The sequence below is a fragment of the Carcharodon carcharias genome, chromosome 3 (assembly GCF_017639515.1).
Source record: "Carcharodon carcharias isolate sCarCar2 chromosome 3, sCarCar2.pri, whole genome shotgun sequence".
NCBI lineage: Eukaryota > Metazoa > Chordata > Chondrichthyes > Lamniformes > Lamnidae > Carcharodon > Carcharodon carcharias.
The window spans coordinates 53,942,385-53,959,149 of NC_054469.1; the positions used below are offsets into that span (position 1 = coordinate 53,942,385).

At 39.9% G+C, this 16,765-nt stretch overlaps 1 protein-coding gene across 2 annotated transcripts in view; it reads right to left on the reverse strand.

Annotated features, from left to right (window-relative positions):
- Positions 1-16,765, reverse strand: part of rab18a (RAB18A, member RAS oncogene family) — a 36,524-nt gene extending 19,759 nt beyond the window's left edge. For both annotated transcript variants that reach the window (XM_041184176.1, XM_041184175.1), the window contains exons 1-3: positions 16,612-16,765; positions 10,102-10,157; positions 5,714-5,775 (exon numbers count right to left, since the gene is read on the reverse strand). In XM_041184176.1, coding sequence (XP_041040110.1) covers positions 5,714-5,775; positions 10,102-10,157; positions 16,612-16,679 — 186 coding nt within the window. In that variant the 5' untranslated portion in view covers positions 16,680-16,765. The remainder of the gene's footprint in view (positions 1-5,713; positions 5,776-10,101; positions 10,158-16,611) is intronic.

Here is a 16,765-nt window from a genome sequence, read left to right on the forward strand (position 1 = left end):
TTCAAACTGGGCAAAACCATTAAGTGTCTGCAGTTAACTTCAGTTTCTAATAGCAACTGATGGGTTATTTTAAATCTTGCCTATGCTATTATTTATCAATTTTAAATACATGTAGAGTTACCACTTATAGTTCATAAGGGGTAATTCCCCTGGGAGGGCATTGCCTGAAAAAGGCTTATGCAATCTGCCCAGAAAAACTAAACAATCAATCATGCAGCTAGTACTTATGCTCAAACATTAAACTTTTAGCAGAGATTTTTTTTCCTTTCTGGCATTAGCCCCTGTACCTGCAAGAGATTTTAATTACAACTTCAATCTTTCAGTAGATAATTTACTAATCAGTATAATGTGCCCTTTGCAAAAGGCACAAGACCTTTAACATAGCTGGCCAGATGCAAGCTTTGTACTTATATGTATAATCTGACAATCTTTATTTTTGAGTCAGTCCTTACCCGTGCTTCCGAATCAACCACTCCCACTCCCAGTCCATCCACTTTTCCCAGATTGTCGTAATCCAAGATGTGAAACTGGGTCAATTGTCTGATCAGAATACTGTGCCCTTTACCCTTTCTATAGGTGTTCTGCCAGAGAGCTTAAGTCATGCTTCAACAGCTCCCTGTTGGATGACCAGATTCTTGTTTCACGTTACAAATCAAATTGCCATGTTCTTGGAGAATAACCACAAGAAGGGACTTTAGCCAACTCTCCTATGAGATGTAGCCAAGATAGTTATTAGAGGCAATATTACATCTCCAGAAAGAAATTGAAAGCCTTGGCCTCCTAAAAAACTCTGGAGGAAAAGACTAAAACAGCTGGAGTCATCAAGAGTTCATATTACTGAATTACAGACTCAGATGAAGTGGATGCTCTCCTTACCATACAGGGTATCCAATCAGTTCACAATATTAATTATTACGAGCACATAGACAAGGCAAATACTTTCTGGCACATGTATTATGTAAAAAAATCCTAGTTGGGCTACTTTCCCTGATGCACTGTTAGGATGATCAAGCTACTACTGAATCCAAGGCAATCTCTCTGGAATTTTAGTAATTCAATTTTGATCTAGGTTAATCTATATCAGGTGTTGCAATAGTCATAAATTATTATTTTTAAGTAATTTGAAAGAATACTCCTTTTTTACTGGACTTAAAGCAGACAGGGAAAGCCCCAGATCCAGAAATATTTCCCATGGTTTATGGTAAGTATTTGCTCCTGAACTGGCTGAGGTACTTGTAAGTGGTGATCCAAAATAGCAGGACTAGTAATATTTGACCTTAAGTGGCGTAGCAATAGGGGCACCATCAAATTCAAGAAGGTTGGTCAGTCAGGATCTCCCCTTTTATAATCATGTTAAATGCAGTTTTCATGTAGGTAATCCCCAGGTTCATTCCTAATGATTAATTCTAATTCTAATTATTTGTTAGGAATGTGAAGAATGTTGTAAAAGAAAATGGCAGACACACACTAAAGAATTAGCGTTGGAAGAATGCTGAAGGATCAGAGACACAACAGTCAGAAAATTCAAGTCCCTGCAGTTTAGATGGTTGCTCAAACAAATCCTGAAGTTGCTATCAGCAAGTCTACGCTCCTCCATGGGGGGTGGTGTAGAGACTAACAAACACTGCTATCTTCCGTACAATCTTGAATCAACGAGAGCTTCAACTCTAACTTTATTAGTATAGTTCTGAAAAACCCTGGAAAAAGTTAGTAAGTTGATTGAAGCGTAACTGGATTTTTAAACGGCAAACCAACTTTATAATTACTGGCCCTGAAAAGCTGATTTTATATTTATGGAATGTCAAACCATGATTAAAAATTCCACACACCTTCAAAAAAGAAAACTTTAAGTCACATTTATTTTTCTATCTTAAAATTAAAAGAAAAATTGAAGATTTTAAGTGCTTTTAGTTTCCTGGCTTGCTTTGTGTGAATGCTTCAAATTTGATTGGCTGCCTACCTGCTGACATCACTGCTGCTGCACACCAAGATTTGGTGCCAGATTCAAACTGCTATGGGGAAAAAGTGGAAATGCCCATTTCCACAGAAATCACTAGGTCTTTGTGTGCAAAGCACACAACTGTAATTAATTTGAATTGAGAATATTCATAAATGCTTTCTTTAATTCAAATTACTGGGCAATCGTTTTCTTTCAAGCATGGAGTTGAAAGCACTTGCACAAGGCACCGAAATTAAGTTAAGGGTAATGGGCCGCAAAAATTCAGGCAATTGTAGCATTTACGGTATGCAGTGTAGCAACATTTTCTTTTGTTCATTTATGGGATGTGGGCATCACTGGCCATCCCTAATTGCCCTTGAGAAGGTTGCAGTGAGCTGCTTTCTTGAACCGTTGCAGTCCATATGTTTTCTTAATTGGAAGTTATTTCTGGTTAGTCATTATGGGCGGAATCTTGTGGCAGTGACGGGGGTCTCTGCTGCCAGCTTGAGAGTTGATTAAACCCCCATTTTGCCTCTTTTTGGGAAGATTCACCGCACCTTGTGCCACTCAGGCACTTGACAAGCCAGCAGTGGGCCTTCCCTAAGATCAAGGACCCCAGGGGCAGAAGTCCCACCCGCCAAGCAATGCAGGCAGCCCCTCTAAACACTGGGGAAGCTGTGGCTGCTGCTAGTACCACATCTGCCCAATCCTTCGAATTGAGAGGGGACCCAGGCACAGATGAGTGATGGTCAGAAAAGTGGGAGTTGCCAAGATGGTGAAGGGAGGTGTCGACAGTAAGAGTGGGGGGGTGGGGGGGCTCTCTCACCCCCTTCCTGATGCCAGGTCCCTCGATTAGGCACTGTACCTTTGAACAAAGAACATCCGCTGCCCCCAGAACCACCAAGGTTTGCTTGCATTGCTCCCTGCATGGTGAACAGCCCACCCGCTGCTGAATTAATTAATACCAGAGGTGACGGCTTGGAGCCCTTGTGGGCATTAATTGCCTCAAGGGCCTCAACTGGAAGCCGGGGGGGGGGGGGCAATCAGGGACCTTCTTGCCATGGTCTTGATTGGGGTAGAGGGAGGAAGGTGGCACGGTCCCCACCGCCCATCCTCACCACGCAGCAGAACACAAAATTCTGCCCTGTGTCTGTGCAATCCTTACTCTGCATATCCATCAGAGTGCCTCTCTCCTACAGTCTATTACAGTTATTTTCAAATTCTTACACTTGTCTTAGTCAGTGACTAGCACACAACTGTAATTAATTTGAATTGAAAATATTCATAAATGCTTTCTTTAATTCAAATTACTGGGCAATCGTTTTCTTTCAAGCATGGAGTTGAAAGCACTTGCACAAGGCACCGAAATTAAGTTAAGGGTAATGGGCCGAAACACATTTTAAGTTTTATATATTTTGAGTGCACTTGAGTGTGGTTTCGGCACCAATAAACAGCTGGTGCAGCGGCTTGATTTTGTTTTGTCTAAAGTTTAGCATGGCCCTCAAGAGTACATCACAATTGTTTGGACTGCTCTCCATTAAAGTTTACAAGTGACCGGACAAGTTACTAAATATGACAAATTTCAGAAGACACTGCCTCACATAATTGGGAGAAGGGCTTTGGAAATATATGGTCCAACAGGTGGTCACCCAACAGGTACATACAAAATAGGGGGTTTAAATATTAAAAACAGATCATCCATTGAAACAAAAGCAGAAGTAAGGGAATGCTGAATACCATAATGGCTTAATTCCCCAAGTGCTTAAATGGGTTTGCGGAACAGAAGAATCCGAGGGGTCCAGTTACACCAAAAAGTGATGCAGGTGAATCAAGTCATTAAGAAAGCAAAGGGCTCGGGTTCATTTCAGAGGCATAGAACTGAAAAGCAAAGAAGTTACATTAAACTTGTATAGAAACCTTGGTTAAACCATACATGTGAACAGTTCTGGTCTCCACATTATAAAAATTATATGGAAACAGTGGTAAAGGTGCAAATAGTATTTACTAGAATGATGCTAAAACTAAGAGATTATACCTATTGGGAAAGTTTCAACAGGCTGGAGCTCCTTTCTCTTGAAAGTAGAAGACTGAGGGATGTCTTGGTAGAAGATTTTTAAGACTATGAAAGGGTTTGACAGCTTAGGTGTAGAGATGATGATTCCACTTGTGGGGAGACAAGAACTAGGGGCCATTAATGTAAGATAAATCACTACTGGATTTACTGGTGATTAAGGAGAAACTTCTTCACCTTGAGTGGTTAGAATGTGGAAGTCTCTGCCACATGGAGTAGTTGAGGCGCTTGCCATAGTTGTATTTAAGGGATAGAAAAACAGAAATTGTTGGAAAAACTCCAAAGAGTCAAATTGGACTCAAAACATTAACTCTCGTTTCTCTCTCCACAGATCCTGCCAGATCTGCTGAGTTTTTCCAGCACTTCCTATTTTTATTTCAGATTTGCAGCATCCACAGTATTCAGCTTTTATTATGTTACAATTTAGGAAAGTTAGATAAACAAAGGAAAATGAATAAAAGGATATGTTGATATGGGTTAGATGAAGGGGGGTGAGGGTGGCGCATAAACACCAACGAATGCCTGTTGGGCCAAGTGGCCTATTTATGTGCTGTAAATACTATGTAAAATTTTGACAAATAAGCTTAACAGTATATAAAACAATTGTTTCATATTTAGATCAAAGCAAATTCCTGGCTCCACGGAAAATTGGCCAGTGAAAGACAGTAGAGGAATAAAATGGAAGTGAGACATATAATAGCAAAGGGAGTACTTCTGTAACTGCCAACATAAATCCAAAAGAGCATGTTGCCTCAGATGTATGAAGATAAGGGATGTAAGTGAAAGTAAAAGTGTAGAGGGCAAGAGAGAGAGGAAACCAGGTGAAAGCCATGTCAGATTCAATGGTGTAGGGCAAAACAGAATTCAGGCTCCTGTAAAAGCAATTCCAGGGTTAGGGCAAAGACCAAAAAACAGGATCTCAATGTTAGTAATCTCGGGATTACTAATGACACCACACAATAGTTAATACAGGAACAACCAGATTGGAGAAGCAAATGAAAGGTGTCTGGAGACACAATAGGGGGGAAGCATTCAGGTTACTGCATTGAGACCAGTCCCAGGATGGAACTCAGCTATACTAACGGGCCAGCCAGAACTGAACAGAGCTGAGGTCAATTTCCTCATAGGAAGTTAACCAGAACTTAAAGAAAGACAGACTTGTGGCAGTCAACTTGTGCACAGCAAACTCTTTCAAACAGCAACGTGACAATGGCCAGATAATCTTTTTGTGTAATCCTGATTGAAGGTTACATAGTAGTCTGGGCACCACGAATAACCCCCCAATTCTCCTTGAAATAGTGTCATTTTACCTCTTACATCATTGCGAGGGGGCAGATGGAGCCACGGATCAAAGTTTGATCCATACAAAGTATATAAAAATGAACGAAATAGGACCATTATAAAAAGAGACTACAGAAGTCATGATTGAACATCAAAAGGGTTGTTAAAGGATCGAGCAGCCTGAATGAAGGAAAAAAAGTTACCTAGTATATTTACTGAGTTAACTCCTGAAACCAGGAGTTCTGGCATTCATAGGGCATACTGTGGGTATTAATGACGAATTCGCAGTCATGCCTTCATACACAAGTTCATACAAATTCAATAGCATCATTTTATCCAGCCCTATGATTCCTCCTTTAGATGTCAATCTGTATTCAAACTGTGCAATCAGAAGACATCTCTTATTCAATTCTTTTACTCACCCATATTGCAAGTTTTGCTTTATTTCCATCAACTGCAATCGTTTTCACTTTAAAATCAACACCTGCAAAGAAAAAACATATGTGTATAAATTCTTAATCTGCAAACCTTCAGGAGGAATTCTGAAACAACCGCCCAATTTAGATGGCCAATTGGATTCATGATCAATCACCGTCTCTTCTGAATTATTTTCCCATCTTTCCAGCCCAAGCATATAAAAATACTGAACAAACTGAACTGAATAGAATCCTGGCAGCTTACAGCTCAGGAGGCCATTCAGACCATCATAATTGCCCGAAAGAGATACCAATTAGTACCATTCCCCTACTCCTTCCCCATAGTCCTACAAATTTCCATTGGTTAAGTAAATTTCCAGAGTTTAGGTTGAGGAGTGTCTTAAACGAGTAAAGGAGAAAGTGGTAGAAAGGCTGAGAAATTTAGGGAGAGAATTCCAGAGGCTACAGTCTCAGCAGCTGAAGGCATGACACCAATGTTGGAATTATTAAAATTGAGGATGCACAAGAGCCCAGAATTTGAGGCAAAGATCTGAGGGTTGTAGGTCTGGAGGGAGTTACAGGATAGGGAGAAGCGAGGCATGAAGCGAATTAAAATAAGGGAGAAAATTTCAAAGTTGAGGAATTGCTCAACTGGGAGCCACTGCAGGTTAGCAAGCATATGGATGATAGGTAAATAAAACCTGGTTTGGACACGGGCAGTAGCACTGGAATAATCAAGTCTAGAAGTAACAAAGGGGTGGATGGGGGCCTTAGCAGTTGAGCCAAGGGAGGATTGGGGTCTGATGATATTACAGAGATGAAACAGGCAGGGAAAGGGGTGAAGTTAGTGGCTAGGGAATGGAATTTGCAGCAGGGATCGAAGACGTTGGCTTCTGTCTTCCCAATATAGATATTTAGGAAGAAGTTGCTGAGAAAATTCTCTTGTGCATTTTGTAAATTATTTTAATTATCCACTTCCACAAATAAATCACTTATAATTTCTCTGCTTTCATGTACTCTCACATTTAGAGTTTAGTTGTCTCACATTTCTCAATATGGAATAAGTACCTGCAGCCTACATTTTTCAGGTTGAAGCAGTTTACATCCAAATGATTGGAAGTAGATATAAAAGAATGCGCTACCTGCACCCAATTTCCTGAGACCATTTTGTTAAATCTGCACCCTAGGCCTATGATAATAAGTGCCAAATGGATACTAGTAATGGGAGCAAAAATTGTGCTTGAAGTTTAGAGATAGGAACAATTAAATAAGAATTTCAAATTAATGGAACAAACTATGAAAAGTTTTGGAACAATGAAAAAAGTAGCTCACCCCATGAGCAATCTTTGTCATAGCAGAAGGGGCCAAGATGCAACAGGAAAAAATAAACAGAGGAAAGCCAAAGTGCAGCCAAAAGTTTGGTGACGCAGCAGCCCTTGTTTGACAGCTGCTGAAGTGGTGGTATTGGTTGTCTTCTGTTTTTCCATAGCAGCATTCTCACGAGCACTATAGCATATCTGCAAAGCAGTGCAGCCAGGTATTGGCTGTTACTATCACTGAATCTGACCGCCTGTGCTTCATTGTAGATGCCAATGTCCTTGCAACAGTTGGCACAGTTCGAGATGCCAGGAGATGGATCTTTTCGCACAGAATAGTGGACCTCTGGAGCAGGCTGTCGCGGGCCCCAATGCACTGAATTTCTTCAAGCGAGAGTTGGCCCAGTTTCCGGCAGGGGGAGGATTAGCTCAAATGAAAGGTAGGTACTACATAGAATTATCAGGCCAGAATGATCTGATGGACCAGTGCTCCGGACATGAAGCTTATTTGGAAACATATTGCTATTTTGCTGTGCTCGAGACATCTGGGAAGCCAGAAGCTGAAAATGGAACATCATGGAATTTTTCAACATTAAATCTTTATCTAAATTGGGCTGTTTAAAAAAAGACTCTACTTAACAAAGCACTTGAACCACAAAATTAGAATAGCATCCAAATTGTACTGCTGTAATTTTTTTGCTTACCCTATCAGCAATCTTTATTGTCTGAATGAGATTGACAGTGTTATTCAAAAATAAACCACAAGTACTATGGACTCACGCATACTCTGAAGTGGGATGAGATTGCAGACTTTTTTCACTTATGACTCCTGAAGCCAGAGAGAAATTAATTCCTTCAGTGTGGGTCAAAGTTCCAGCCATGAAAGGATGGGGTTGGCACGGGATCAGTTGTGCTTGAGGTTTGTTGCTTCATTTACCAGTCTTAGTGTGCGGCTGTACTGTTAGTTTCAAGGCAATTCAATAACTCATTTTCAAAGCAGGAGTGATGCGACTCTATGCTGTAGTAACATGCATTTAAAAGTGTTTCACAACATGAGCTTGACAGAATGGAGGGGGAAGGGTGGAAAATGCATGCCAAGTGAAAGTTGGGAGCAGATGGGAGAGGGTGAGTGGAGATATAATGGTAGGTTTTGAAGATGGTGAGAGATGTAACAAGAAGTATTTAAAAACTGAACTAGAGTGCAGGAATTTGATGGTAGAGGAAAAAACAGTCAGGCAGTAGGATAATACGCTAAAGATCAGATTCAAAAGAGATGGATGAGATATGAAACATAAAACCTAGAGGACATTGTTGAAGTTTGCTGACACAAGGGCATGGAGGTAATTTTAAGCAATGATTAGGAATTTACAAAGAGTGTTAGGATCCCCATAAAGAGAGATAACTTTTAAAAAGAGATGGATTTCCCTGTGACTGATGGGAAGAACCATAGGGAAACATTTCACTTTTTACTGTAACGAACTAAAATCATTATAGATCAAACATTAATTAACAGGCAACTAATTCATCATGAAAAGGTACTTTCACAACAAAGACATGTCTTACAAAACCCTTTCAGTGGGTGCCATGTTTCTGGCAGATGTACAGCAATAAAGGAACTGTCCCAAAAATCACTCCCAGCTCTTCAGCAGGTTCACTTCTTCCCACCATGCCAGATTGAAACATCCAGTGTCCTTTGACAATCGCTCTACTCAAATGAGTTTTTCTTATCAGATTGCCACCTGCATGGCACACCGTGGTGACACTCCGTTACTTGAACCTTCAAGAGCTGTCTGTTCTGTTTCCTTTCTTCTGAACAGAAAGCAAACTCTCACAAACATCCTGTTTGGTTGTTAATACAAAACAGTTCCCTCTGCTCCTCAGCAGATTTTTTGTCTCTCCACGCTTTACACATCAGTTGTCCTTTTTCTGTGAGATAGTTTTAACATCTTTAAACAGTGTCACTTGACACTTCAATGGGTTTCTGTTTGAGTTTCTCTCTCCATGGTAATCAGATGACATGGGCAAGTCTTCGAGCTGAGGGGCTTGTCAAGACTTCAGAATGTTGTGTTTCACCTTCATTTAAAAGGTGATATTTTAAAACATAATTATCTTTCAAAGTTCAGCATTCACAATAAGAGAGCCTAGCAAGATTGATGCATTCTGTGGATGTAAGCAATGCTGGCCCATGCCCCCTATATCACTCATGTTAATTGTCCTAACATGGTGGTAGGTCTTCTCCTTGAAGCACAGGATTCCTTGTTGCAATGGTCTTTCCACAGTGGCATTAGACAGGAAAATTTCTGGATTTTGACCAAATAATAAAGGAGCTGAATTGGCAAAAGAACCAACAGACAACAGATTTCTATGATCTGGAATCGAGTGTGTGAAAGGGTGGTGGAAGCAGATTCAACAGTAACTTTCAAAAGGGAATTGGATAAATCTTGATAAGGAAACATTTGCAAGGATATGGGGAAAGAGGGAGGGAGCAAGACTAATTAAATAGCTCATGCCTGCACAGGCACAATGTTCTGAATGGTCTCCTTCTGTGCTTATGATTCCACGATAATTTTGACAAGTTGACACAGGTTTTAGTGGACATTTGTCCACATGGCCAAACTAACCATACATTGAATAATATTTTCCATCAGTGCCAGCAAAGTTCTAAAGACAGCTGGTTCTGGAAATGCACGTGGTAGGGTTTTTTTTCCCTCAGTCTAGCAAATAGTTGGAGCTTTATTCTGCACTCAACCTATTTAGTAGCTGGGAAAGCACAAAACTAATACAGTGTGCCAAAAGTGGAGAGGTATTCCATTTCTCCAGCACTGACTGCAGCTAGATCAGTACAAAGGAACACTAAGCAATTAGAAATAATTATACAATAAAATGGCAAAACCTCAGCAGCAGTCACCTTCATATAAGATAACTTCATTGAAGTTTTACTAAAAACTTATTTATGTGGGCAACTTCATTAAAGGGCTTTCTCCGTGAGCTCAAATACATTTTGGGAGCACAAGGATTTCAATAATATTGTTCACAAAGACAATCTAATATTGTTAATCTCCAACAGGAGAAACTTACCAATTGTTGCAGCAAGCTCTGGGTCAAAGGTATCATCTGTAAACCGTAGTAGCAAACTGAAAATATTAAGAGAAATGTCAAGTCATGGAACAAAGCTCAAAAGATTTTACAAAGGATTCAAAGGCAAGGTCAACTATTGGAAGCTCATTTCAGCAAAAATGGTCAGTAAAATGAGTAATTTCATTAATATAATTGCTATGATTTAATATGAAGATTTTCTTTCTTAGTTTAATGAAAACAATAATATCATGGTACTGTTATGACATTTATTGTAAGAAGACTGGAGTACAAGAATAAGAATAAGGAATAAGGAAGTCTTGCTACAATTGTATAGCGCTTTGGTGAAAACAAACTGAGAACTCTGTATAGTTTTGGTTTCCATATTTAAGGAAGGATATATTTGCAGGTTCACTAGATTGGCTCGCAGGACGAAAGAGTTTTGCTGTGATGAGAGGCTGAGTAAATTGGGCCTATATTCCCTGGAGTTTAAAAGAATAAGAAGTGATCTCATTAAAACATATACAACATTCTGAAGGGGTTTCACAGCATGGACACAGAGGTTAATAAAAGCAAAATACTCCAATGCTGAACATCTGAAATAAACAAAGTGCTGGAAAACTCTGCAGGTCTGGCAGCATCTGTGGAGAAAGAAAGTTAACATTTCAAGTCCAATATGAATCTTCTTCAGAACTGAAGAGAGGCAGGAATGTGACTGGGTTTTATGCTGTTGAAAAAGAGGGGAGGGGGAGGTGAAGGAAAAGAGGTTAGGGACAGGTTAGAGTGGTGCGGGAGATTAAATGGCAAAGCTGTCATGGAACCAAAGGCAAAAGGAGCAGTAATAATAGTGAAGAAACAAAAAATTGGAGCAGAGTAGGTGTTAATAGCAGAACAAAGGTCAGTGCTGCCAGAAAGCAAAAACATGACAACAAGATACAGATTGGCACTTGGGGAGAAAAAAAAATAAAAATGGAAGACAGATCAAATGGTTTGAAGTTGTTGAACTGTGTTGAATCCAGAAGGCTGTAAAGTGCCTAACCAGAAGAGAAGGTGCTGTTCCTCCTCACATTCTAGACACAGAGGCTGTTCCCCCAGCTGGGGAATCATGAACACAGGGGCAAAGTCTCAGGATAAGATGATGATCATTGATGAGAAATATTTTCGCTCAAAGAGTTGGCAATCTTTGGAATTCTCTACCCCAGAGAGTTGTGGATACTCCATCATTAAGTATATTCAAGATCAAGATGGACAGATTTTTTGCTTTCTCAGAGAATATGGGGAGAAAACAGGAGAGTGGAGTTGAGGTAGAAGATCAGCTATTATCATGTTGAATGCTGGAGCAGGCCCAAGGGGCCTTATGGTTTACTCCTGTTCCTATTTCTTATGTAAAACAAGGTATCTTCCATCTGACAATACGTGGGTGGTACATACAGTTTAGTAAGCAGCACTGAAAAAGGATTGACAATGTATTACAAATGGTAGCCTAACCAATGATGTGACTTTTGCACATACTTGTTCTTGTAACTTAAGTCATAAATACGTGCATAAATAAAGGTATTAAACTACCCAATTAAGTTTGGAGCTCCATAAAGGCTTGGAGATTCCAGGTACATAGATCATTAAAATATCATGAACATGTACAAGAAATAATCCAAAGACTAATGGCCTTTATATCTAAAAAACTAGAGGGTAAAAGCTATGCTTCAGCTATACAAATACTAGGAGTACTGCTAGCAGTTCTGGATGCCACAGATTGGCATAGGAGGGAGTGCAGCATAGAGTTACCAGAATGATACCTGCACTCCAATATTATGCAAATTCAGGTTGTATTCCCTGGAATTTAGAAGGTTAAAAAGTGATTTGATTGAAGGTTTCAAGATATTAAGAGGAACAGATAGGGTGGAGATTGTGAAGACTAAGACTGGGGCTTAGTCTGAAAATTACAGCAGGACCTTGCAGCAAGTTAGGAAGTGGTAGAAGTTGATCCTATATAATTTTAAGTCAGAGCAGCAGGTTGTTTTGTTAACTAAAGATTTAAGGGTTATGAGGCAAATGCGGGCACAGCGAATTAGGTCACAGATCAGCCATGATCTCACTGAAAGGCAGAACAGGCTCACAAGACTAAATAGCTTATGTCCCCAAGTGCAGATTCAAGCCTCATTAAAAATATTGGAAAGGAATTTAATAAAAGTAATTTAACTAGAAAAATTTCAACCTCCCAAGATTCTGAAGATAAAAATGATTGATGCAAATTGATGAACTTCTAAAGGTTTTATATTACTGTTACATTTAACGTTTCTACCTTCTCTTTTCTGGACTTGGCTCATGTTTCCTTACACCTACCCCACCACATCCCAACAATTTGCAATGTTAGGACATCTACATCACACAGACCATTGAACCCTCGGCAGTGTAGCCATTCCCAACTTCCTTAAGTCTCTCCTCCTATCATACATGCTTAATCATTAATAGCAGTCCAGCTTGGTGTCTGTTGAATCCTCCAAAACTAGAATGCCCTCTGTAATACAGTGACCACACTATTCCAGGTGGAGTTAATTCAATGCCTTATTTCAGGATCATCCCTCAGGCCTGTGTAAATGATCCTTACATGTGCACATATCGATGTTGGAGCAGCAGAGATGGAAAATACCAACAACTGATTCCCTGGGAGAGCAAATGAGCTCTTCTGTGGCAACAACTTTCCAATGGTTAATTCCTAATATTTTAGATCTCAGCATTTCAGGCCCTAAGAGACATTTTTGGAGGGCATTCTTTGATCTGACTTTCATACAGACCGAGGGCAATTATTTATCTTTTGTGGCCATTTTCATTCATTTGTGTTATTGTTGCATTAAACCTTTAATATATGTGGAACAAAAACATCCACTAAAAAAAAATCCAACTCCATTTCACCACTGCCTCCCTTGACCCTAGTTTTGCAACCCTAGCATGACACATTATCAATAATATCCTAAGAAAGAGGTGGAATAGGCCATTTGGCAAATCGAGCCTGTTCTGCCATTCAATAAGATCATGGTTGATCCGATTGTGGCCTTAAATCCACGTTCCTACCTGTCCCCCATAACTCTCAACTCCCTTGTAGATCAAAAATCTGTCTAACTCAGCCTTGAATATATTTGATGACTCAGCCCCATTGCTCACTAGGGAAGAGAATTCTAAAGGCTAAATGTTGAAGTGAAAAACATTCCCCTAATCCCAGTCTTAAATGAGAGGCCTACTTTTAAACAGTACCTCCTAGTTCTAGCTTCCCCCATGAGCGGAAACATTCTGTCAAGATCTACCCGGTCAAGCCCCCTCAGAATCTTATGTTTCAATAAACTCATCTCTCATTCTTTTAAACTCCAATAAACAAAGGCCCAACCTGTTCAAACTTTCTTCATAAAATAACCCCTTCATCCCAGGAATCCATCTAATGAACCTTCTCTGAAATGCTACTAATGGAAGTATATCCAATCTTAAGTAAGGAGACCAAAACTGCACACAGTATTCTAGGTGCATTCTCACCAATATGCTGTACAGCTGTAGCAAGACTTCCTTACTTTCATACTCCATCTCCTCTGCAGTAGAGGCCAGCATTCAATTTGCCTTCCTAATTACTTGCTGTCTGCCTGCTAACTTTTTGTGATTCACGTATAAGGATACTCCAATTCCTCTGCACTGTAGCATGCTGCAGTCTATTTAAATAATATTCTACCGTTTATTCTTTCTGCCAAAGTCGATAACCTCACATTCTCCCACAGTATACTCCATCTGCCAAATGCTTGCCTACTCATTTAATCCATATCCCTTTGCAGACTCTTTGTATCCTCCTCACAACTTGCTTTTCTACCTATATAATCAGCAGCAAATTTGGCTAGAAAACAGTCTGTCCCTTCAGCTAAATCATTAATATAGATTGTAAACAGTTGAGGGCCCAGCACTGATCCCTGGAGCACTCCATTACAGTTTGCCAACCTGAAAATAATCAATTTATCCCAACTTTGTTTCGTGTTTGTTAGCTAATTCTCTACCTATGCTAATCTTTAAACCCCAACACCATGAGCTATCTTGTGCAGTAATCTTTTATGTGGCACCTTACTGAATGCCTTTTGGCTCCCCTTTATCCACCCTGCATGTTACATCTCAAAGAACTAACAAACTTGTAAAACATGATTTCGCCTTCATAAAACTGTTGACTCTGCCAGATTGCATTATGATTTTCTGAATATCCTGCTACTACCTCCTTAATAATTGATTCTAACATTTTCCCAATGACAGATATTAAGCCATTAGGCTAAATGGCCTATAGGTTCCTGCTTTCTTTCTCCCTCCTTTCTTCAATAGTGGTGTTACATTTGTGATTTTCCAGCCTGCTAGGACCTTTCTGGAATCCAGGGAATTTTGGAAGATTACAACCAATGCATCCATTATCTCTGCAACTAATTATTTTAAGACCCTAGGATGCAGGCCATCTGTCCAGGGGACCTGTTAGTTTTTAGTCCCATTAGTTTTCCTAGTACGTTTTCTCCAGTGGTCGTGATTGCTCCCTTTTGCCCCCTGCTTTTCTATTAATCTTGAGATTTATTTGTGGCTTCTACTATGAAAACAGATACAAAATACTTGTTCATTTCATCGTTTCCATTATCAATTCCACAGTTTCATTCTCCAGTGGACCAATGCACACTTCAGATTTTTTTTATATAATGGGATCTTTAAACTAAAAACTGCATTTAGAAAATTTTATTTTCTTCTTCCATAATGTTACTTCACAAGTCACTAAGTCCAAAAATAGCAGTAGATCCATGTGATTGGCAAAATCTTCAAGTTAGCTAGTGTAAGCAGCAAACAGCACCAGACCAAAATTAGGGATGTACAAAATTATGTTCTGCGATAGAATATACGTTCAACAGCTCAAAAGAATTGGTACACAGTAACTTTTTGTGTAAAGAGAAATTATCACCTGACATGAGCAGGCAGCAACACAAACATATGCAAAGGACATGAGGAGATGCCCTTGATTATCATTTGGCAGTTATTGTTTGTGCCTCTATAAAATGGGGCCTTTATGGCTCAAGTGATTCCAATTGAGGAATTAAACATCCGAATTGACAGGCAAAGAGTGTAAAATATCCTTACAAATAAAATGTTTTTTTCTTTCAACTGCATATTTGAAATGCCAGGTCTGTTATTGTTTGTGCTCTGCAGAATGAAAGGTAAAAACTGTGGATGCTGGAAATCTGAAATAAAAACAAAACGATGGTAAAACTCAGCAGGTCTGGCAGCATCTGTGGACAGAGAAACAGAGTTAACATTTAACATTTCGAGTTCGTATGACTCTTCAGACTCAGAGTCATAAGTACTCGAAACGTTAACATTCTTTCTCTCTCCACAGATGGTTCCAGACCTGAATTTTGCCAGCATTTTCTTTTTTTATTTTATATATCATATAAGAGATTTAATTATCAGTACAATAGTTTTTGTGATTGTACATCAATGGGGTGAAGCATCTGCATTAAATTACAATTCAGTGACCTGAAAGGCAACAATTAAACAAATAAAATCCACATCAAAATTCTTAAGCACATCTCTATAAACATTCAAAGCATGGTAATCCTACCACATGCTCAATGTAGGAATAAAAACCCAAATAGTTCACTAGGACAGTTCAAAATAAGACTATAATAAACTTTACTCTTGATTACTGGATAACCCCACCCCCTGAAGTCAGTGCAGTGTCATTCGTTGAAGCAGCTCCCCACACAGCCACCCCCAGTTTAGTGTCATCAGGTAACCATCACTCCTCGCCAGTTCAGCCGCCAATATCGATTTAGGATTAGAGTTTGGCCTAAATAGCCAAGTGGTTATGGTACTGGGCTTGTAACCTCAAGATCAAGGGTTCAAATCTCACAATGGCAAACTATGAAACAATGTAACTTCATCTGAAACAGATGGATTTAGGATTAGGGCAGATTAGGATTAGGGGTTAGGGTTATTAGCGCTGCTGTTTACGTAGCTAGATTTGGACACGAGTTAAGTGTAGGGGTTTGGAGATATAGGGGCTGTTAGTGCTGTTAGGGTTGGGTAGATTAAGATGAGGGTTGTTAAGGAGTTAAATGTACAGGTTTGAAGGTATAGAAATTGTCAGCACTGTTAGGGTTAGAGAATAATTTTGGGATTTAAGATTGGAATAAAATAAAGATTAAGGGGTTAGAATTATTAGGGTTGGATTTAATAGAGTTTTGGAGATATGAGCACTGTCATCGCTCTGCATTGTGAGCGAAATAAGCCGGTCTCTGCACTGCAAAAACTGTACCGTTGCCATTACTGTTGTTCAAAGAGAAACAACAGAAGCGGTGACATTTTCAAACCCATGGGCCAATACAGGATGCTGTGGTGCTGCGTCAGGAGGGCCGGGGCCTACATCCAGATAGAGATAAACATCCAGTGCGGCCTCAGGAAGCAAAGTCCAGGACCTGCCCGCCCGGAGCCAGCAGGAACTCGGTGCTGCCTCACCTGGACTTGCCGACGCCGCTCTCACCGATTATTAAGATCTTCAGGGTGGTCAGGATGTCCTCCTCCATGGCGCTCACACTGCCCCGCGTCGCAAAACCCGCCTCCAAACTGATCTCCCCCGCCCCTTAATTTACGATACCCCCCTCCAGACAAA